Genomic DNA, 22,910 nt, shown 5'->3' with positions numbered 1-22,910 from the left:
TTTAGGTCACGAGGTTGCGCCGCCCGCCGCGCGCCCGCGCTCAAGCCCGCCCCCCCGGGCCGCCGCGCGCTGCCGGGAGGGCCCCGGCCGGCGGGCGGGCGGGCGGGCGCCGCGAGCCCGGCGAGCCCGGCGAGCCCGGCGAGGCCTCCAGGCCGACATGCGTGCGGCGGGCGCGGGCGGCGCCGGCGCGCGCCGGGACGGGGTCAGTGTGGGGAACGGGGGCGACACGTCACTTTCCCGCCTCGGGACGGGCGTCGGGGAGCGGAGCGACACGGGCAGCCCCGGCGGCCACTGCAGGCGGCAGCCGGGACGCCGCGGGTTTAAAACGTGCGCGTGAGGCGGCCAGCGCGCCTGCGCCAGGGTGTGGGGCGGCGGGCGGGGCGGCCGCGCTCTTCCGGGGGGGAGGGGCGGCCGGGCGAGGCCTGCGGCGCGGGTGCGCGCGCGCGGGCGGGCACGTGGGGCCTCGGTCTCCGCAGCGCGGGCGCCCCCGCCCCTCCCCCCGCGCCCGCGAGCGGCCGCGGAGGGCCCCGCCGACCCCCGCCCGAGGGTTCTGGGGAGTTGTGGAAACACGGCCGGGAGCGGGGAGGGGGCAGGGAAGGAAAAGAAGAAGAAGAAAAAAAAAAAAAAAAAAAAACGACCGCCGGAATGGCGTCCATTTACATAATGCTTTGTTTGCATTTTGCAAGTTCCTTGCGGCCGAGCCTGCGGGAACCCCGCCTCCCGGGGTCCCTCCTGTCGTGGCGGCCTCGTCAGGCCCTGAAGACAATGGCCGCACGTGCGGCCGCGCCGGGCGGTGCGGAGGGCCCTGCCCGCGACGCTCCCCTCGGGGCGGCCCCCGCCGGGCCCGCCATCTTGGAAGGCCTTCCCCGCCGGCTCGCTCGCGCGCGTCCCTCTCGCTGAGGGAAGGCGGCGCGGCGGCCCGTGTGCGTTCGCCGCCGTCCCCCCGCCGCTGCCTCGGCCGAGCCGGGCCGGGCGGCGCCCAGCAGGCGAGCGCGGCGCGGCGGGGGGCCTCGGGGCCGGCGGCCAACGTGGCGCCCTCCCTGCCCCCCCCCCACCGCGGCGTGGCCGCCATGTTTCCAGAACACAAAATGGCGGCACGTGGCCTGGATTCGTCGCCGCCGGGAGGGGGGGCGGGGAGAGCTCCCGGGCGCGCCGCCCGCCCTGCCGCGACCCCGGCGGCCGGGTCGTAGCGCGTGTCCCCCACTCGCTTAGGTGGAGACGTGTGCGGGCCCGGCGCCCAGGCCTCGTGCGTCTTCCGCCCCCACGCGGGGGCCGGCGGCGCGGGGACAAGGGCGCCCTGCCGGGCTGCGAGGGGCCCGCGGCTGCGCTGAGCCGGGAGGCCGCGGAACGGGCCGCTCACACGGGCCGCAGGGAGTAAAACAGGAGGAAAGCGCGTTGCCCCGGGGCCCCGCGCGCGGGCGGGCCTCAGTTTCCCCGCAGGCGGGGCGAGCCGTGGGGAGGGCGCGAGGCGCCAGGCGGCCGCACGCGGGCTCCGTTTTCGCGCGCCTCTGACGTAGCTGTTGTCTCTGCCGCTCTCCCCACAGACGGAGCCCCCGAGGCCGAGACCGAGGGCCGGAGCGCAGGCCGCCGCCGCCAACGCCGCCAACGCCGCCAACGCCGCCAACGCCGCCAACGCCAACGCCGCCGCCGCGGGAGCACGTGCGCGGCCTCGGTCGCCGGGCCGGCGGCGAGACCGGGAGCGCGGCCCGGACGCCGAGGTGAGGTGAGCTCCGCGGGGGAGCTCCCCGTGCGCCCGCCGCCCGCCGCGGCCCCGGGGCTGAGGTGTCGGCGGGACCGCGGGGTGACTCCCTTGCCGCCCGCGCCGCCCCCAGCCGTGAGACGCTGGGAACCTCCCCGGGCGCCAGGCCTGCGTCGCCTTCCCCTGACGGAGCGCCGGAGGCCTGGGAGGCCTGGGAGGCCTGGGAGGAGCTCCTCGGTTTGGCCTAACGACGACGTGCAGGCCGCACCAGCAGCCTGTGCCCGGTGGCCTCCCGCAGGCCTGCCCGAGCGCCGTTCCACAAAGGCGCTGCAGGTGGGTACACGGCAGCCACGGTGCCGCGCCGCGGCCCTCCTCGGCCCCGCGCCGCTGGGAGCTTTACTTCACGTTACCTCGGGGGCCGGGATATGCCCTTATTTTTTCTTTTTTTTTTAAGATTTTACTTATTTATTCATGAGAGACAGAGAGAGAAACGGGCAGAGACCCAGGCAGAGGGAGGAGCAGGCCCCACGTGGGACTCGATCCTGAGACCCCGGGGTCACGCCCTCGGCCAAAGGCCGACGCTCAACTGTTGAGCCCCCCGGGCGCCCCTGATGTTTTCTTATTTTAGATATTTTATTTTTAAGTCCTCTCTACACCCTGTGTGGGGCTTGAATTCAGAACCCCCACATCAAGAGTTGCACACTCACACTCGGTCAACCGAGCCAGCCACATGCCCCAACGTTTTTTTTTTCTTTTCCCCAACAGTTTTATTTTTATTTTATTTTTATTTTTATTTTTATTTTATTTTTATTTTTTTTAAGATTTTTATTTATTCATAGACACAGAGAGAGGGGCAGAGACACAGACAGAGGGAGAAGCAGGCTCCACGCAGGCAGCCCGATGTGGGACTCGACCCCGGGCCTCCAGGATCACACCCAGGCTGCAGGCGGCGCCAAACCACTGCACCACCAGGGCTGCCCTATTTTTATTTTTTTTAAGATTTTTTTTTTTTTACTTTTCATTTATTCATTGATAGGCATAGAGAGAGAGAGAGAGAGAGAGAGGCAGAGACCCAGGCAGAGGTAGAAGCAGGCTCCATGCAAGGAGCCCGACGGGGGACTCGATCCAGGGACCCCAGGATCGCACCCTGGGCCAAAGGCAGGTGCCAAACCCCTGAGCCACCCGGGGATCCCCCTCCCCAACAGTTTTAAAAGCAAACCACCGTAAGCTGCATTTTACAAAATAAATCACGTGCACAAGTACATAACACAGAAACAAAATGTTCGGGATCCCTGGGTGGCGCAGCGGTTTGGCGCCTGCCTTTGGCCCAGGGCGCGATCCTGGAGACACGGGATCGAATCCCATGTCAGGCTCCCGGTGCATGGAGCCTGCTTCTCCCTCTGCCTGTGTCTCTGCCTCTCTCTCTCTCTCTCTGTATGACTATCGTAAATAAATTTAAAAAAAAAAAAAAAGAAACAAAATGTTTGCAAAACAATACTTATTCTTAGCGCAGTGTACTCTAGCAGTTTCTGTTCTTCAATGCAAAATAAAAAGGCGCATCAAAACTAAAATGATGAAAAAAAAAAACCTAAAATGATGAAACACCCATTATTAGGTTGTGACCCAAATGAGTAACATACACATTTAATCCTTACAAAGACCTCTGAGATGGGAGTGATGTTCATCTCCATTTTCAGAGATACACAGAGGTGAAGGATTTTGTCTAAGGCACAGTTACAAAGTAGTAAAAGGAGGATTTGAATCTAGGCAGCCTGAATTCAGGGTCTGTGTATTTACTACTATGCAAGATGTAGTCTGTGGAGGGTCATCTTATAGGGGAGACAGAATTGTTGAGGGAATTGGAATTATTAGTAAAAAAACTCAGGAGACAACAAGAAAAATTGTATGTAATTAAGAATTATAGCCGGATTCAAAATACTCTGGTCCTCTAAATCTGCCACACATTTATTTTCCCTAAAGAAAATTGGATACATTGGGTCTTTCTTCCCAAGACTGCCTATTTTAAACCTTTTTTGTTTGAAAATTTCCATTAAGTTTTTCTTATCTGAGTAATCCTAGGATCTTATCCTCAATCGCAATACAGACTTTTGCTTCCTAGCTCTCAGCCTCGGTCCCATACCCCGTCCTGAGTCCTGAGTCCTGCAGCCCTCTCTGTCCCCCATAGGCCACATTTAGCTGTTGATTCAATTGTAATGTGTGTTATATAGGCTACGGGTGCTGTGGGTGACCCGGAAATCTGGTAAAGAGGCCATTGGCCTTGGGGGGGTGTGTGGCTCCAGCTCTGCCAGTGTCTAGCTTTGAGAGGGTTATAACCCAGTTCAAGGCTGTGGGGTTCCCATCTGTAAAACAAGGGATTGATTCTGTCTTCTAATTCTGTCTGGGGAATAAGTAATATTTGATGATTTTGGTTCTTTGTCTTGGGGGTGGAGGGGGGAGGATTATGTAAACGTTTTTACTCACTTACCGTAAATTCTCCACTCCCTTCCTCAGACCTGCACTATCTTGTAGATATTTGTGTGAATTCTACACCACCCATTTTACAGATGAAGCCACTGAGATACAGAACAATTGACTAAGTAGTCGCTGCCCCACCTCTGGAGTCTCATGCATGACTCTCCTTCTCCCATTTGAATGACTGCGTGTTAGTTAAGGATTTTAATGAGGTTGTGAAGGTGAGTCAGGCCTAGACTTTGGAAATTGAACCACGGGTTTTATATTCCTTTCAGAGGAAGGGTTTTTGCTTCCTTTGACTTTACATTGGCACGTTATGTGAAATATTTTGAAGTGACTTCACGTTATTTACTTAATCATCATAAACAGCTTTGCCAGGAAAGTATTATTATGCCCACTTCATGGAAGAGCCATCTGTGGATTGAAGAGTGAAGGGATTTGCCCAAGTTACACAGCTTGTCGGTACCTGAGCTGGATCTTCTGACTTCTGGTTGTGTCTTGTTCTTCCTGGCCTCTGGTGCTCTGACATATAGAATACTTCTATTTTTAACTCCAAAAGCTTTTAATCCAGGCTTAATTTTTCTGTCTTGGAGCATCCAGGCCACTTAGGTTAGGTTTCTGATTTTTTTTGGTTTAAGAAAACCTCTTTTCTCTTTTTCTCTAATGTTTACATTTATGGATTTGGAAGTGGTAGGAATTATTCCTCTGGAAACTCTGGAGGCAGGGACCACGTTTTCTCCCCCTAATCTACCTGGTCCAGCAAGTATACTACAGCTTTTGAAATTTGCCCTACCAACAAGCAGCATTTTTTCAAAACCCGTTTAGGCTTAGCGTTTCATTTTTCTTTTGTTTGAAATTATAGTAAGTTGAGAGGGCCTTGACTGTCACTTTCTGGGTTACTACAGAGGACAACCTAAGGTACATATGTGTGTGTGTATATATATATGTATAAAATGTGCATATTTTAAGTGATGTTCACCAGCTTATTTTTTAAATTACTACTTGTCTTTTTTCTCTATAAGATTTTCTTTATCTCTTTGAGAGAGAGCATGAGTGGTGGGGAGGAGCAGAGGGAGACGGAGAAGGAGAAGCAGACTTCTCACTGAACAAGGACCCCAATCAGGGATCAGTCCTAGGACCCTGAGCTCATGACCTGAGCCAAAGGCAGACTCTTTTTTTTTTTTTTTTTAAGATTTTATTTATTCATAGAGACACACAGAGAGGCAGGGACACAGGCAGAGGGAGAAGCAGGCTCCATGTAGGGAGCCCGACGTGGGACTTGATTCAGGGTCTCCAGGATCACGCCCTGGGCTGCAGGTGGCGCTAAACCACTGTGCCCCTGGGGCTGCCCCAAAGGCAGATTCTTAATGGACTGAGCCACTCAGGTGCCCTATTACTTGTGGGTGTGTGTGTGTGTGTGTGTGTTTTTTTTTTTTTCTTTAGATTTATTTATTTTAGAGAGCGAGCCCATACACAAGAGAGAGGCAGGGGGAGGGGCAGAGGGAGAGGGAGAGAGAACCTTAAGCAGACCCTGTGCTGAGCACAGAGCCCAGCTTGGGGTTCAATCTTAGGATCCTGAGATCAGAACCTGAGCCAAAACTAAGAATCATACACTTAACCTACTGAGCCGTCCAGGTGCTCCTAACCTAAGTAGTATTTCCTACCCATTTTGTGGTTAGTAACGAGAGTAGTAATAATAATCTTATATACTGATGACCTTGTGCTGCTGTTAGGGGGTTATTACTGGGTTCCTCAGAAACATAAGAAATACATTGGTGTGCCTTACAGAAGTTTCTGGGAGATTACAGCAACGTTCTTGTCCTAAGTTCTCCTAGTTGGAGAAAGTAATCCCAATGGATTCCCCAGGGTTACTCTGACTGAAATAAAGCACGAAGGAAGGGAGTGCAGAGAAAAGTTAAAGGGAAAATAACAAGAGTGCTAATGCAAAGTATAGAAAATGAGGAAGGAAAAAAGGTAAGAAAAGGAAAAACAAAGGACCAGGGAAGAGGAGAACACAGGATCCGTGGAAGGGATGTGAAGAAAACCATTCAGAGGTCCATTTGGCCCTCATGTAGTGTGGGAAGCAGAGGCTGCTGTCTTGCACCAAGAAAGAACAGCTGGTAGGAGGACTCCTGAGCACCACGTCTCTTTTTTTATCCTCTCTTTCCAATATCAGGTAGGGGAAATTTCTTTGTTTCTGCTATAGCTGGCAATGTAATTAGATGCCAGTAATTTTTTATTTATTTGACAGAGCACGCACAAGCAAGGGGAGCAGCAGGCAGAGGGAGAAGCAGTAGCGGTCTCCCCGCTGTGCAGAAAGCCCCACATAGGGCTCGATTCCAGGATCCTAGGATCATGACCCAAGCCGAAGGCAGATGCTCAAATGACTGAGTCACCTGGGTGCCCCAGATGCCAGTAATTTTATTTTATTTATTTATTTATTTATTTTATTTAGTTATGATAGTCACAGAGAGAGAGGCAGAGACACAGGCAGAGGGAGAAGCAGGCTCCATGCACCGGAAGCCCAACGTGGGATTCGATCCCGGGTCTCCAGGATGCCAGTAATTTTAATATTGGTCTCCTTGAGTTTAATTGGTTTATCAAGGAAAATGTGCTACAAAAATCACATAAAGTATTCCGGGTCAAATTTTATGTTAGCAAATACTTTTATTATTTTTTTTTACATCGACTGTACTCTCAGCATGGGGCTTGAATCCAGGAGCCTGAGATCAAGAGTCCCATGCTCTACCATCCTAGCCAGTTGGACACCGCAGTCAGCAAATACTTACTGATTGCTTGATATGTCCCAAACACTAAGGATGCAAAAATGACTTGAGATCTGTCCTCGCTTGCAAAATGTTTATGATCTGGAGTAGGACAGTGACAGGTAAACAGATTTGCAGTACAGTACATTGAAGTATTAGAATATGAGTAAGCAGAAGATGTTGTGGGCTCCGAAGAGGATCCTTATTCAGCCTTGGGGGGAATCCAGAAAGGCTACCTAGGGAAGTTGGCATTCAGGCTGTCCCAAGTTGGCACATTGCAAGGTGGAGGGCAGAAAAGGGTAACTTGGAAGCAAAGGCCCACAGTCCATTCAGACGTTGAAGGTATTTCAGAAAGGCCTGATCCAGTTTTTGGTGATTCTTGTTCTACTGTTTCAGAAGTGTACGTTATTGAGACTTGATTATGCTTACTAGAGCACAGAAAGTTCAAGTCTTATTTTGTAGCAGTAATTCTCAAAGGTAAAGACATCAGAAATTGTACTTCCAGATAGAGATTCTTTTTTTTTTTTTTTAAGATTTTATTTATTTATTCATGAGAGAAAGAGAGAGGCAGAGACACAGGCGGAGGGAGAAGCAGGCGCCATGCAGGGAGCCCAACGTGGGACTCGATCCGGGTCTCCAGGATCATGCCCGGGCTGAAGGTGGCGCTAAACCGCTGAGCCACCGGGGCTGCCCTAGATAGAGATTCTAAGGAGAAAATGTAAATAAAGCAGTTTTTGAATCAGCAAAGGAAAGAAAGGGTAGGAAATAGCATATCCCTAGAGAGAACGGGCAATGGGGAGGGATGGGGTGTGTGTGGGGGGGAGAGAGACAGAGAAGCAGACTCCCTGCTGAGCAGGAAGCCCAAAATGGCTTGATCCCAGGACCCTGAGATCATGACCCAGTGGAAGTCAGATGCTGAAGTGTTGGAGGTGCCCAGGCCCGCCCCGCCCCCCCCCCCCCCCCCCCCCCCCCGTATATCCCTTTAGTATCCAAGTTTTGGATGTGATTGTGTTCTGCTTTGATTTCAAAGCGGGGTGAGTGTGGAAATTTAGGGTCATCCTCTGGTAGGATGTTTGAGTAAAGAGGGAAAGGAGTTCAAGAATAATTGCTACTTTATGGCAGAACAAAAGAAATACATTTAGATGGAGCATTTCTCTGATCCCCCCCACTGAGCGCAAGCAAGACTTGGTTGGGAACTTTGTTTCAGAGACACAATGAATTCAACCAGACAAAGCATTTGTTCAGCATTATTTGCTGTGTAAAGTCTGTTGTGTCCGGATTAAGCACATTGATTTTTGGTTTTTGTTTTTTGAGACACGGTTAGAGCTGCATTAAATAAAAACCTATGTGTATTCATTGGACAATACTGGGATTTTACCTGGATTAAAAAGAAAAGAAGTACTTTGCGTGGAGTAGGGAAGAACGTGCTTAGAAAATAGCACACAGGTTCAGTGGTCATTCCTCAGTCATGTTGACCTTTCCGTGGCACCTGACACTCCCTCCTTGCACTTTAGTTTCGCCTGGGTTCCAAGATGCCACTCCCCTGCTTCTCCCCCTGCCTCACTGGCCCTTCCTTGTCAACCCCATCCTCCCCTTTCGGGCTGAGTTCTCTTTATCTCCTTAGTCTCTAATGGTGGAGTATTCTGATCATCCCTTCTCTGTTTATGCTCATTCCCTGGATGATCTCTTTCAAGACTTTAAACACCATTTGTACCCTGACAACTCTCAAGTGTATATTATTAGCGTGGATGTCTTCTCCTGAATTCAAGACTCATATGTAGCTGCCTACAGAATATCCTCTCCACTTGGGTACTTAATAGTTTCCTAAGCCGAACCATATTCATCAAATTATTATGAAACTTCTCTCAAATGGGTACCTCTGGGAGCTTCTGATTGGCTCAGGTGATTGAGCATCTGGACACTTCTCATCCCCTCCCCTGCTTCTTTTGGTGTAGACTTCTAATCTTTATTTTTTTTTAAATTTATTTATTTATTTATTTATGATAGGCACACAGTGAGAGAGAGAGGCAGAGACACAGGCAGAGGGAGAAGCAGGCTCCATGCACCGGGAGCCCGACATGGGATTCCATCCCAGGTCTCCAGGATCGCGCCCTGGGCCAAAGGCAGGCGCTAAACCGCTGCACCACCCAGGGATCCCTGGTGTAGACTTCTAAATGGTCTTCCTTGGTCTAGTCTGAACAGTGACCAGGGTGATCCTATTTACGTGTGTATCAAACCATGTCACTCCTCTGCTGAAAACTGGGTCCCACCCATGTTAAAAATTAAAGTCCTGGGACGCCTGGGTGGCTCAGCAGTGGAGCCTCTGCCTTTGGCCCAGGGCGTGACCCCAGAGGCCGGGAATCGAGTCCCACATTGGACTCTCTGCATGGAGCCTGCTTCTCCCCCTGCCTGTGTCTCTGCCTCTCTCTGTATCTCTCATGAATAAATAAATAAAATCTTAAAGTGTTAAAGTCCTTCAGTGGTCTAGGAGGCTACACGGGATCTTCAGCAGCACCTCTCGCTGCTGTTCTGACCTCACCTAGTACTTTTCCCTGATGCTCTGGACACGTTAGTCTCCTTGCAGTTGCTCCAACCTGCCAAACCTTGGACTTACGTAGTTGTATTCTTTCCCTGGAAGGCTTCTTCCAGCCACCAGTGTGGCCTCCTGCCTTACCTCCTCCGGGTTTCTGCTGTGTCATCTAGTTTGTGAAGCATTTCTTGACCATCTTCTTTAAAGTAAAAGCCATCTCCTGCTCTCTGCTTTCACTCTTCCCTTTCTCTATTTTTTTTTTCTCCACAGAACTAAACACTTTAATGTAGTATTCATTCATTATTCTTATATTTATTGTGGGATGGCTGCTATGTGCCAGGCATTGTTCTAGACTTTCTCTTATTATAGTTTGCTTATTATTGGTCACCTGCCACTGGAATGTAAATTTCACGATGGCTAGGGCTTTGTTTTGCTTGTTGCTATATCACTATCTCCTAGAATAGTGCCTAGCACATGGGAATTGAATGAATATGTTTTTCAAATTTTAAATAAAAATATTGAATGAAAAAAATGTATTGAATGTATAGAGGGTGTACCAAATAATGAGGGAAAGATCTCTATGAGTAACGTTGTTTCTGCCTTCAAGTGGCTCAGTCTAAAAAATGTTTATTTCCACCTGAGTAGTGCTGTGTTAACAGGTAAGGTGATACATCATGTTGGAATTGGAGAGGTTGGGATGCCCAGGTGGCTCAGTGGTTGAGCGTCTGCCTTTGGCCCAGGGTGTGATCCCGGGGTCCCAGGATCTAGTTCCACATTGGGCTCCCCGCAGGAAACCTGCTTCTCCCTCTGCTTGTGTCTCTGCCTCTCTCTGTGGGTCTCTCATGAATAAATAAATAAAATCTTTAAAAAAAAAAAAAGGAATTAGGGAGGTAAAGACTGGTTTACAAGATATGGATCTCTTCAGAGATGAAGTCCTACTTTGTCAGGCTTATTGATAATTTGTATTGTTTCTTGGAGGGCAGGATTTCTGATAGCTTACTGCATTACTGCTTTTTGGGTTACAGTTTGTGTTTGGTCGTGTCTTATTAGAGTAGGAGTTTCTTTAAAATCCTGGTGTCAGTGTTGGTTCACTTAGATATCTTCTAGGAACCCTCTGTCATAGCCACTTCTTCTCTGGATAAGTGAAGGAGTTTACTATCTCTACCTTTCTCCATTATCTGAAAGTCCTTTTCCAGAAACCCTGGTCACCCACGTATAACTGTTTGGTTATAAACCTCTCAGAAGGGCAGCCCCAGTGGCCCAGCGGTTTGGCGATGCCTGCAGCCCAGGGCGTGATCCTGGAGACCCTGGATCGAGTCCCACGTCGGGCTCTCTGCATGGTGCCTGCTTCTCCCTCTGCCTGTGTCTCTGCCTCTCTCTCTCTCTCTGCGTCTCTATGAATAAATAAATAAATAAAAATATAAAAAAAATAAGTAAACCTCTCAGAACCTCAGGTTCTGCACTTGTCAAATGGAAATAATGATGAATGACCTCTATCTCCTTGTGAGGATTGAATGAATAAATCAAGCCTGATTTTGGGAATGGGGGAGTGAAAAGGGGAAAGATAGAGGATAATTTCTTTTGGGGATGTTGGGCAGATGGAGAAAGAATCTCAAGCAGACCATGCCCAGCACGGAGCCTGACATGCGACTCAATCCCACAACCCTGAGATTGTGACCTGAACCCAAATCAGGGTTGACCACTTAACCAGCTGAGCCACCCAGGCACCCCAAGGACAGTTTCTTTTTTGTAGTGAATAGTATATATTTCTATTTCGAAAAAAAAAGTTTTTTAAAGATTTATGTGTTTGAGAGAGAAAGAGCAGGAGAGTGTGTGTGTGGGGAGGACAGAGAGAATCTCAAGCAAACCCCCTGCTGAGCGTGGGGCCCAGTAGGGGTCTCGATTCCATGACCCTGAGAGATCAGGACCTGAGCTAAAATCAAGAGTTGGACGTTTAACCAACTGAGCTACCCAGGTGCCCCTTGGAAAAAATTTTTATCAAGTGTAGGTTTCTGTTTTAGTGAAAGTAGTGAAGTTTTATTTTATTTTTTTAAATTTTGTTTATTTTTTAAAGATTTTATTTATTCATGAGATACACAGAGAGGCAGAGACACAGGCAGAGGGAGAAGCAGGCTTCCTGTGGGGAACCTGATGTGAGACTTGATCCCAGGACTCCTGGATCATGTCCTGAGCCAAAGGCAGATGCTCAACCACTGAGCCCCCCAGGTGCCCCTAAAAATTTTATTTTTAAAAACAAAAAGGGGGGAATCCCTGGGTGGCTCAGTGGTTTGGCACCTGCCTTCAGCCCAGGGCATGATTCTAGGGTTCCGGGGTCGAGTCCCACGTTGGGCTCCCTGCATGGAGTCTGCTTTCTCTGCCTCTGTCTCTGCCTCTCTCTCTCTGTGTCTGTCATGAATAAATAAATAAAATCTTAAAACAAAGACGTTAATATATTATTTTTTATAGAGTAGGAGGTTTTGTTTTGTTTTTGGTACACAAAGGTGATTTTTATTTATTTATTTTTATTTTTTATTTTTTTTCAAAGGTGATTTTATTAAAGCATGCGGCAGGACCCACGGGCAGAAAGAGCTGCTTTAGGGTAGGAGGTTTATAGATAATATTTCCTTGTCTTTCTACCCAGATACATAACGCCTGTATTATGAGAGCAGGGAGATACTAGAACCCCACCCTCGGCTGCCCAGTGAGCTGGTGTCTAGGTACAGGCAGATAACCGTTTCCTTTTAGGTGAAATTGGAACTCAGAAAGTAGTATTTGAAGAGGCTCAAAGGGATTGATGATGAGAATAACAGCAATAATAGTAATGGCTATTACTATTGGCAACTAAATGGCACTTTATGTAGATTGTCTTATTTTAACAGCATAGCAACCATAGGCTGGGGCTATGAGAAGGAGAACAGTGAAGGAGCATCGACTCTGGGGTCAGACATCCTGTCCTGACGTCCTTGCTTTGTCACTAACTAGATGTTTGGCCTTGAATTAGAAAACTCTTTTTTCGGGGATCCCTGGGTGGCGCAGTGGTTTGGCGCCTGCCTTTGGCCCAGGGCGCGATCCTGGAGACCCGGGATCGAATCCCACGTCAGGCTCCTGGTGCATGGAGCCTGCTTCTCCCTCTGCCTCTCTCTCTCTGTGACTATCATAAAAAAATAAAAAATAAAAAAAAAAAAACAACTCTTTTTTCCTCCTTTGTAAAATGAGGGGTAAAATGAGGGTGGTAATAGTACCTGCCTCATGAGGTTGTGACAATTCAATGATGCAAGCCATGTAAAGTGCTTAGCATAATGCTTGGCACATAGAGTGTGCTCACCAAATGTCACCGTTATAATAATTAAAATAGATGGAGAAACAGAGGCTTAGAAAGAGGTAAAATATACCTAAGTGACGTAGCAAATGAATGACAGGACGGTAATTGGCTCCTGGGCAGGCAAACTCCAGGGCTCTTTTTTCTTTTCTTTTCCTTTCCTTTCTTTTCTTTTCTCCTTTTCTTTCTTTCTTTTCCTTTCTTTCCTTCCTTCCTTCTCTCTCCTCTCCTCTCCTCTCCTCTCCTCTCCTCTCCTCTCCTCTCCTCTCCTCTCCTCCTCCCCTCCCCTCCCCTCCCCTCCCCTCCCCTCCCCTCCCCTCCCCTCCCCCTCTCCCCTCTCCCCTCTCCCCTCTCCCCTCTCCCCTCTCCTTCTTCCTTTTCCTTTTTCAAATAGGCTCCACACCCAACATGGGGCTTGAACTTACTATCCTGAGATCAAGAGTTGCATGGTCTGACGGCTGAGCCAGCCAGGCACTCCAGCCAGCGCCTGTGTTTCCTGCCGTTATACTGTACCACCATCATGGATTGAAGGGAAGAGACTGGACATGAACTGCATTTTGTCCAGCTTGGGGTGAGCATAGATCTGAAGGTCACATGAGTTCAGACCTACATGAGCTTGTATTTGTGATCTGAAGCATCGTATCACCATAGCACATACTGGTTATTCTTTGAGGTAATTCTTCCCTAGATCCAAAGAAATGAAAGAATGATGAGTCAGTTACGGTCTTCTTCTGAGGGGTTGAGTGTTCCCTGGCTGGGACCAGGAAATGGAGCTGAATAAACACCTGAATCGTACTGTACTGTTTTTGGACCTAAATAGGAGCTTGTCCTATCTCTTTTGTTACTATGATTGTCTTTCCTAATACAACTGGTAATGATGAGAAGCAGAGCAGTGTATACATTGAGCACTTTATGTGCAGTGCATTGACATGGGTTATCTCATCTATTCCTTGATGTAACCTTGTAAGGTAGTCACTCCTATCCCTATTTTATAGAAACAAAGAGTTTGGGAAACATGCTTAAACTCACATAGTGCTGGGATTTGAATATGCAATCTGGCTCTCGAGTCCAATTTTTAACCTCTACACTCTACCATTTTATTCTTTTCTTACCTATGTAACGTACATAGTATGGGGCAGATGGCTTAGTAGGGCCAATCCTATTTTTCCCATCTGAAAAAGGGAAGATTTTGACTACTGGGCTAGAAAAAAGGAGGCCTGTGTCAACCTTATGACCAACCTGTCACATCCAGGACTTCACTTTTCTTAGCCTTATTGCCCTCCTTCGTTAAACAGAAGGGTCACTCCCGAGGGTCTCTGAGATCCCACCTAACTCATTGACCATTTGAAGTCATACCTGCTCAGCTCCTTGATTTTGGAGCCACTGTATTTGTGAGGTTTTAGGGAGCCTTCTTTGTGCCTGGGAGGATGCCAGATTTCAGGACAGAGAATACCGCCTTCCTGAAGAAGGTAGGTCTGGGCTCTTTTTTGAGACTGGTTGCCTAGGGAACCTAGCCTCTGGCCAGCAACAGTCAGGAATGCTTTGGTTGAGAGTTGGGTACAGATAACTAAAACAAGCAGCACATTTAGGTTTCACTTTCCCCCCTCCCCCCTCCCCAAGCTACCGTTCCTTTACAAGCTCCCAGTTTTCTATACTTTCTGTATGTTAGTACTTTGTTAAGAAGTTTGTTATTTAATCTTCATAGTAATCTTATAAGTACTATTCTAAATTTACAGATAATGAAAGTGAGGCAAATAGAGTTAAATAATTTGTCTATAGTTACTCAAGTGGACAGTGGTATCCAACCTACTGTGTTGTACTGCCTGGTTGGAACTTAAAAAAGCAGAAGGAGGACTCTATTAGTGATGTTTGTTTTGTTTTTGTTTTATTTAGAATAATAGACTCTTGGAATTAGAAAGGGTCTTTGAGGTAATAGTCAATCTCCTAGGGTGCCTGGGGGTTCAGTGGTGGAGCCTCTGCCTTCGGCTCAGGGCATGACCCTGGGGTCCTGGGATGGAGTCCCCAATTGGGCTTCCTGTGGGGAGACTTTTTCTCTCTGCCTGTGTCTCTGTCTCTCTCTGTATTTCATGAATAAATAAAATCTTAAAAAAAAATCAATCTCCTTGTCTTTTGTCTGCTATCCAGTTATAGGAGAGCTTTCCATCATCCCCCTGACGGGTGGTCACCAAGTTCTTTTTGAATGCTTCCATTGATGGGGAGCTCATCACTTTTTGAGGAATCCCATTATATGTTGAATAGCTCTCTTTGGTAAGATAGTATTTCTTCTTTTTTTTTTAAGATTTATTTATTTACTTACTTATTTATGATAGACAGAGAGAGAGAGAGAGAGAGAGGCAGAGACACAGGAGGAGGGAGAAGCAGGCTCCATCCCAGGAGCCCGATGTGGGACTCGATCCCGGGACTCCAGGATCGTGCCCTGGGCCAAAGGCAGGCGCTAAACTGCTGAGCCACCCAGGGATCCCCTATTTCTTGTTTTGAATTGAAATCTAAGTGAGATGACTTCTCATCACCTTTAGGCCTGTCCCCTGGAACCATACAGGATAAATATAATCCATTTTTCACATGCCAATCTTATGAATGTTTGAAGACAGTCTTCCTATTTATAAGACATATTTTCTTATTAAGGTTTCTCATAGCATCTAAACTTGCTTTCAGTTTGAATTGGTCGGCACAAGAAACAATCTGCTTTTTACTGCTTTGCAAGTGCAGCCTTGCAACAAATCTATGCTTCACTTACGGTTAGTCACAACTATGAGCCCCTCTCACATCTTTGGGGAATGAGTGGATAGTGAGCTAAGTCTCTGCAGTTGTGTATGAGCCTGGAGGGTCTGCAGTCTTGTAATCTCTAGGACGTTAGCCTGTTGCCGGTACACGCTGTCAGAGCTCACAAAATGGCTGGACGTTTATCCGGGCATTTGACAAAACTGCATTTACTTCATCAGGCCACTAGGTGATGAGCAACTCACGAACCCAGACTTGGAGGGACGGAGTATGTGTGTATAGGACAGTTTCTGTTTATGCTTGGAAAGGCAGTCAGAAGTCATCTGATACAGCTTCATTAAAAGATCTTTTTTGGGGGAGGGGAAAATATGTTTTGTGCACACTTTGTCTTTCCCAGCTTTACTCCAGTTTTATTTATTTAAAAAAATTTTAAAGATTTTATTTATTCTTGAGAGGCAGAGGCAGAGACACAGGCAGAGGGAGAAGCAGGGTCCATACAGGGAGCCTGACGTGGGACTTGATCCTGGGTCTCCAGGATCACACCCTGGGCTGAAGGCGGCGCTAAACTGCTGAGCCACCCGGGTTGCCCTGCTCCAGTTTTAAATATTAATTTGAATAGGTTGCTTCTTTCTCTGAGTGATTTCCTTAGATAAGGGGCACGGATGGTCCAGTTTGTGTGTGTGTGAGTGAGAGAGAGAGAGACTGTATATGTATGTTCATATATATGTATTTTGTAAGAATTTATTTTTTATTTTTTGTTCAAGATTTTATTTATCCATTTTGGAGAGAGAGAGACAAGCAGAGCATGGAGCCCAAAGTAGGGCTTAGTGTCACGACCCTGAGATCATGATCCCAACTAAAATTAAGTCAGATGCTTAACTGCCTGAGCCACCCAGATGCCCTGGGAGTTTATTCTTAAGTAATCTCTACAGCCAATGTGGGGCTCAAGCTTATAACCCTTCATCAAGAGTTGCATGTTTTACCAACTGAGCCAGCTGGGCAGGCCTGAGTTTTACCATAATGCAGGAATGATGTCTTGGCAGGGTTTAGGGTTATCAAATGGTAGTTCTAGTCCCTACAAAGGGACTTTTGCAGCTTTCTACTGTCTTCAGGTTTTATTGATACAGATGGGAAGTCCAATGCCAATAGGAATCTTTCTCCTTTTTAAGCAACTACTCGTTCTTTCTCTTTAGAAGTTTGTAAGTTTTTTCTTTCTGCTTAGCATTTCATCTTGATATGCTTGAGATATGTGTCTTTTTAAAATAACTCCGCTTGCTGCTTGTTGAATTTAGACTTAAAAACTTTTCCTTTTTAGTTCAAGGAAGTTTTATTGCTTTCCTTCCATCTGTTTCCAACCTTCTTACTTCACAGGCGAAGAAACTGAGTCCAGAAAGGTTAAATGACTTCCTTGAGATCCCTCAGCTAAGTTAAAAGTGAATCTCAAGCAAATAACTTGATTTCTTTCATTGTATTCATTGAACTAGACTTTCATTGAGTATTGTTCTGTTGAGAGGGCCACCATGAAAAATATGGAAATTTTTTATTGAGAATTTTTCTGAGAGGAGATAAAGGAGGAGGAGGAGATGATGAAGTTCATTATGATTAAAATGTGGCCCATTTGGGGTGCCTGGGTGGCTCATTTGGTGGGGTGTCTGACTCTTGGGTTTTGCTCTGGTCATGATCTTGAGCCCTGAATCACAGAATCTACTTGGGATTCTCTCTCTCCGTTTCTCTCTTTCCCCTTCTGCCCTTCCCTCCCACGAGGTTAAATAGATAAAAAATGTGGCCCATTTGAACTATAAAATTCACAAGGTATCCCAGTTATTGGAGTTATCCCAGAGCTCTAAAACTTAATAAAGCCAGGAGGTTGATTGAATCCTTGGAGAATTTGATATCTAATTGTCAGTGGTTGGATAAGCCCGGTCATGCCCTGTTGTAAATATTAAAAAGCATGTAAGTATCTGGCTTGGAGACAGACATCATAAACTGTCTTATCAATGGTCTGGTTTCTGTTTTGAGTTCCAGCCTGGGACCCTTTTCTGCTGGGAACCACCTGTTCCTGCTCTGTTGATCTTTGGATTTCCCCAGCTCTCTGTCCCTTTCAGTTTTGAAATGAAACCTACCCCAGAGGGTGAGGTCAGGTACCGAGAGGACTTTGACAGCTCACATCAGACTGTTTTTTTTCTAGAGTCTGGTATGTGACTGTGTGAAGTGTAAGGCTCAGCAGGCTGTGATACAGACTAATTGATGGTGAATCAGCTGTTGGGTAAGGCCCAGGTAGTGCTTGCTTTTTGGGTAACCAGGAAGACGTGTAGACCAAATATGTTGTTTTTCATTCTTAGTTGAAAGTTAAGAGTACAGTCATCAGAGATCTGCCATGATCTTGCTGCCTTTGGTTTACTGAAGGAGGAAAGGCAGTGTTTCAGTGTCTTTTTTCCTCATTTTAGAAGCCGCCTTTTCAAAAAAAAAAAAAAAAAAAAAAAGAAGCCGCCTTTTCAGGAAGGAGTCAAGTTTTTGGCCTCTTTCTGCTGCTCCAGCTTCTACTATTTTTTTAAAGATTTTATTTATTCATGAGAGACACACAGAGAGGGAGGGAGAGGCAGAGACACAGGCAGAGGGAGAAGCAGACTCCATGCAGGGAGCCGGATGTGGGACTCGATCCCGGGTCTCCAGGATCACGCTCTGGGCTGAAGGTGGCGCTAAACCGCTGAGCCACCCGGGCTGCCCTGCTCCAGGTTCTGAAGGTTTATACTGTGCCTCCTGGAATTGCTGCTTTGATGTGAAGCTACCCCCAGACACACATACCCCCATGTCCTGCCCTCAGCTCCTTCACAGAATTTGGCTTCCTCTCAAGAGTGGCATGCTCTACTGACTGAGCCAGCTATGTGCCCCTCACTCTCCCATTTTTTTTTTTAAGACCTTGGTGTCTCAATCCTCCTGGGACTCTGAGTCTCAGACTAGGGAATTGGTGGTCAGGCTTGGCCTGGGTCTGCTGATTCAGGGTAGGCCATGGAATTAGGGAGCTTCATGTTAATATCTCAGATGTGGGGAAATGGGAAACTAAATCTGAACACCAAGGCCATTGTGGGTGGAAGGGACAGAGAGAGTTTTGCATTTGAAGCAAAGGATATCCTTTGTAGGCTCTCTCTTCTGCCCATTTAAAAAAAAAAATTAAGAGTTTTTTTTTTTTTTAGAACAGTTTTGTGTTCACAGCAAAATGGAGGGGAAAATACAAAGATCCCCATTATTATTATATTTAAGTAAGCTCTGTGCCCAAGGTGGGGCTCAAACACACACACTCTACCAAATGAGCCAGCTAGGTGCCCTGAGATTCCCATTACTTTTTGAAAAATTGATCTTTAATTTTATATGGAATATAATATAATCTAAAAATTAAAATTTTGAATTCTCCTGTACCCCCTCCCCCATTTCAGTTATTTTTGTATTCCTCAGATGTGGTAACCTGTTAGTGTTTGGAACTTATACCTACCAGACATTTTTCTGTGTGTTTACATACATATGTATGAATCCAGAAAAAGTGTTATTTTTATGTTTTATTTACACAAATGGGGTCACATTTTATGGGTCATTTTGGTATTTCTTTGACCCAGTAAGGTACCTTGACAATATTTAATGTTGGTATGTAAACATACTTCTCATTCATTTTGGCTACTGTATTTAGTTATTTAGCTATTTTCCTATTGAGGGATTTTAAGGTATTTCCATTTTTTTGTAGTTATAAATGATTCTTGTTGTGTTTTAAATGTCAGCATTCTGTTTATAGGCCTTTTTTTTTTCTTTTTTCATATTCTTCCTAGGTGATCTCAACCTTTCTGACAGCTCCACTTAACCATCTACATGTAGTTGAAACCCAGATCTTTCTCCAGAACACAATATCCAGCTGCTCATGTGGACAACATCACAAGGATGTCTGACATACTCGCCATCTTGCAGCCTTCTGCTCTTCCCCATTTGCTCCTCGTCCAGTGTCCTGTCACATGGTAAGTAGCACACAGTTACTAGGCCCAGAGGCTGGTAGTCATTTTCAGACTTCCTTTCCTCTCCCACATCTATCTATCTATCTATCTATCTATCTATCTATCTATCTATCTATCTATCTAAAGATTTTATTTATTCATGAGAGACACAGATCGAGGGAGAGAGAGAGAGAGAGAGAGGCGGAGAGAGAAACAGGCTTTGTGCAGGGAGCCCAACATGGGACTCAATCCCAGGTCTCCAGGATCATGCCCTGGGCTGAAGGCGGGGCTAAACTACTGAGCCACCCAGGCTGCCCTCCTCTCCCACATTTAACAGCCAGTCTTCACTGGGACTTTTCCTCTCCAGTGTTTCTTGGATCGAATTTGTTTCTTTCCTTCATTGCCTCTACCATGTACTTTAGTTTTATGACTTCTAAAATAGAGTATGTGTAAATGTAAAATAAGTTAATAACATGTAAAGTGTTTAGAATGATAGATAGGCACCCAGTAAATACTATGAGAGTGTTGGTTGTTATCATCATCATAGTCGTTGTTGTTGGGGTCTTCTCAACTTAATGTACTTAATCCATTCTCATCACTACATTCACTCTTGATTTTATCCTTCCCTGCCTGCATTCCACTCTGCATGTTGCAGCCAGAGGGCTCTTTATAGTATATACTACGAACGATCATGGTCTAACTTTCCCGCTTAAAAAACTTAAGTGATCTTGCCATTGGGCTTTTACATGTAAAACCTTTAAGACCTAGACCTTACCCTGACATTCGAAGGCGTACCTTCTTAGCCCTCACTTGGTACTCTGGAGAATCCTTCCCAGCACCCCATCTCAAGGGATGGTTCCAGCCCACAGCAGAGGCCTAGCCATTTGGCCCTGGCTCATTGTCATTCTCCTTCTTACATCTTTGGTGATTCCAGTGTTTGCCTGGATGAACTGTCTAACATGCTTGAGATGAATCATCTCACACACTTGTCTCTCTCTGAGACATGTTCATAAAATCAGTGTCGGCCTGGCCGAGGACTTGTCCGTGAAGGAGGCATGAGTGCTGAGGATCAAAGTTGGGGACCTGGGTAGGCAGATTGTTTACCCTGAGTGGCTGATGGCAGAATCACAGGGAGTGGAGTGGGATTCTAAGCAAGGATGGAAGCAAAAGGCCTTAGGGATAAGGTGAGGCAAAGATGAAACAGGAAGCTGAATCATTAAGTCAGAAACCTCAGAGAATCAGGATAATGGGTGGAGTGTAAGAAAGGATAGGGCAAGCAGTTCTCGATTAGGGCCGTAAATAATCTTGGGGATTACTTAAATCATCTTTTGGCATTCTTGTTTAGTGGAAGCAGCTTGTGGATGAGAAGGATCAGGTGGTTGAAGTGTGAAGGTTTGAGCCAGGTGCATATTACTTTGGGTTTTATGTGTCAGTTATCTGAAAGTCAAATCCTCAGAAATCCTACTCTGCCTTTTCCCCCACACTTCATTCAGTTTCTGCTCCCAAGAGCCCACTTTTCCTCCTTTTAATTATACTAGGTTAACTAGTTAATTCTTGAAAAAGTTGCCTGTGCAGAAGCCTGTAGCAGTCCTAGTGCTCCCTTTAGGCGGTGGAGGATTCTCCCTTAGGAAGACTGAGTATACTTCCTTTAGGCTGTACCTCCTCCCACCACACAGTGGTGTGGCCTTAGGAGCCTCAGGAATTCAGGACTCTGCCTAGCCTGAGTCTGTGGAATTTCTGTCTGAATTCTGGGGAAGGACATGGGAGTGTAGAATATAGGGTGGGATTCTATCAGTGAGGCACTGTAGGAGCAGCGGAGGACTGGCTGGGTGTGCAGAGATGTACGTTCTAAGGGTGTATAGGCAGTGGGCTTCAAGGTTTCTGACCTGGAATGGTCCTTGAGTTTATGGCGGTGTTAGGGTTCTCTAATGTGCCAAGTAGAGAATCTTGGGTGAGTAGTGCTATTCTTTAGTCCTTAGAGGTGTTCTATGTATTTTTCTATGTGGCATGGAGGTCTTCTACAGCCTGACCAGTAGCTGGCATCATGGTGGGTGCTTGGTTGGGGGTAATCATGGGGATAGGACCAGTACTTACTAAAGAGGCTTATTTCTCTTTTGAAGGTTGGATAGAGTGATTGTATGTACATCCTGGGCAGTCTAAGCCCGATCACCTTGCCTATGTGAAGCAAGGCATCTGCACTCTCCTACTCGGACTCTGCTAGGAAAACCAGCCTAGAGGAGCCAGAGATCATGGCCATTGTTAGTGGTTCCCTCAAGACTACTCCCTGTCTTTGACTCCTCTGTTCTTTAAGCCTCATGCTCTGATGTCCTGTCTTCTATTTTTTGCTTTGGTTCCTTCAAATTTCTTAGTTCATTCTGACTCCTTCTAGATTACTGCACGTTCAGTTTGATTCTTGGTTCTACATAGTGCCTTAATTTTGACATTGCCAGCCAACTTTAAGTGAGGGCCTTCCTTCATTAGTCCTGTTTGTAGAGCTATGATTTGGAAGCTTTAATACATCAGAATTACCCATGCGGGCAAAAGAGGGGCATGGTGGATACTTACTTAAAATGCAGATTCCTGGAGGTGCCTGGCTGGCTCAGTTATAAGAGTGTGTGACTCATGATCTTGGGGTCATGAGTTTGAGCCCTGTGTTGGGTGTAGACCTTACTTAAACAATAAAGTAAAATGCAAATTCCTGATCTCTACTTCTAGCTTTTCTGATTCAGTAGGTATAAGGTGGTAATCAGGAATCTGTGTTTTGATTGGCCTCCCAGATGACTCTGACTCCAGTCATCATCCACAGAGTATATTTGGAGAAACTGACGTAGAGGACTCTGTTGGCTTCACATCTCTAAAGGGTAAGAAAGGAGATTTGAGCCCTTTTCTTGGATTTAAAGGTCCTAGGAAATGTGGTCTGTCACCTGTCACCCAGGGGACAATGGATAACTCTCCTTATATATTGGCACCTCCTCATTTCATTGCTGCACTAGGTGCAGAGCCAGATGAGGTGTAGAGGACCTTAATGACTAACCCATGGCAGGTCAGGACCTCTGGGATTTGTAGGAAGCTTTGACTTTGGACTCAGAAAACAGACTAGAGCATGGACCCTGAAGGCTACCGGTCGCACTGCAGATTTTCTCTAGGGTGCCTCTTTTTTCTTGTGTACACTGACCCTGTTCTAGTGTAGATGATCTTTATTTGGTTCCCAAGCTGTCTTTACTCTCCATTGGCCACCCAGTTCACAGGTGCCACTATCCTCCTATAAGACAACCCAATCTTTTTTTTTTTTTTAAAGATTTTATTTATTTATTCATGACAGATACACACACAGAGAGAGGCAGAGACACAGGCAGAGAGAGAAGCAGGCTCCATACAGGGAACCCGACGTGGGACTTGATCCTGG

General features: G+C 46.9%; 1 protein-coding gene across 1 annotated transcript in view; it reads left to right on the top strand.

The window, feature by feature from the left end:
- Window positions 1-22,910, top strand: part of LOC129512205 (collagen alpha-1(III) chain-like) — a 41,985-nt gene that overhangs the window by 407 nt on the left and 18,668 nt on the right. Inside the window, exons 3-6 of the mRNA XM_055329458.1 lie at window positions 6-986; window positions 1,545-1,718; window positions 4,211-4,392; window positions 19,346-19,528. Of these exons, the coding sequence (XP_055185433.1) occupies window positions 6-986; window positions 1,545-1,718; window positions 4,211-4,228 (1,173 nt within the window). The 3' untranslated portion in view covers window positions 4,229-4,392; window positions 19,346-19,528. The remainder of the gene's footprint in view (window positions 1-5; window positions 987-1,544; window positions 1,719-4,210; window positions 4,393-19,345; window positions 19,529-22,910) is intronic.

This window comes from Nyctereutes procyonoides, unplaced genomic scaffold, assembly GCF_905146905.1.
Source record: "Nyctereutes procyonoides isolate TBG_1078 unplaced genomic scaffold, NYPRO_anot_genome, whole genome shotgun sequence".
NCBI lineage: Eukaryota > Metazoa > Chordata > Mammalia > Carnivora > Canidae > Nyctereutes > Nyctereutes procyonoides.
This window is presented reverse-complemented; position numbering and strand designations above follow the sequence as displayed.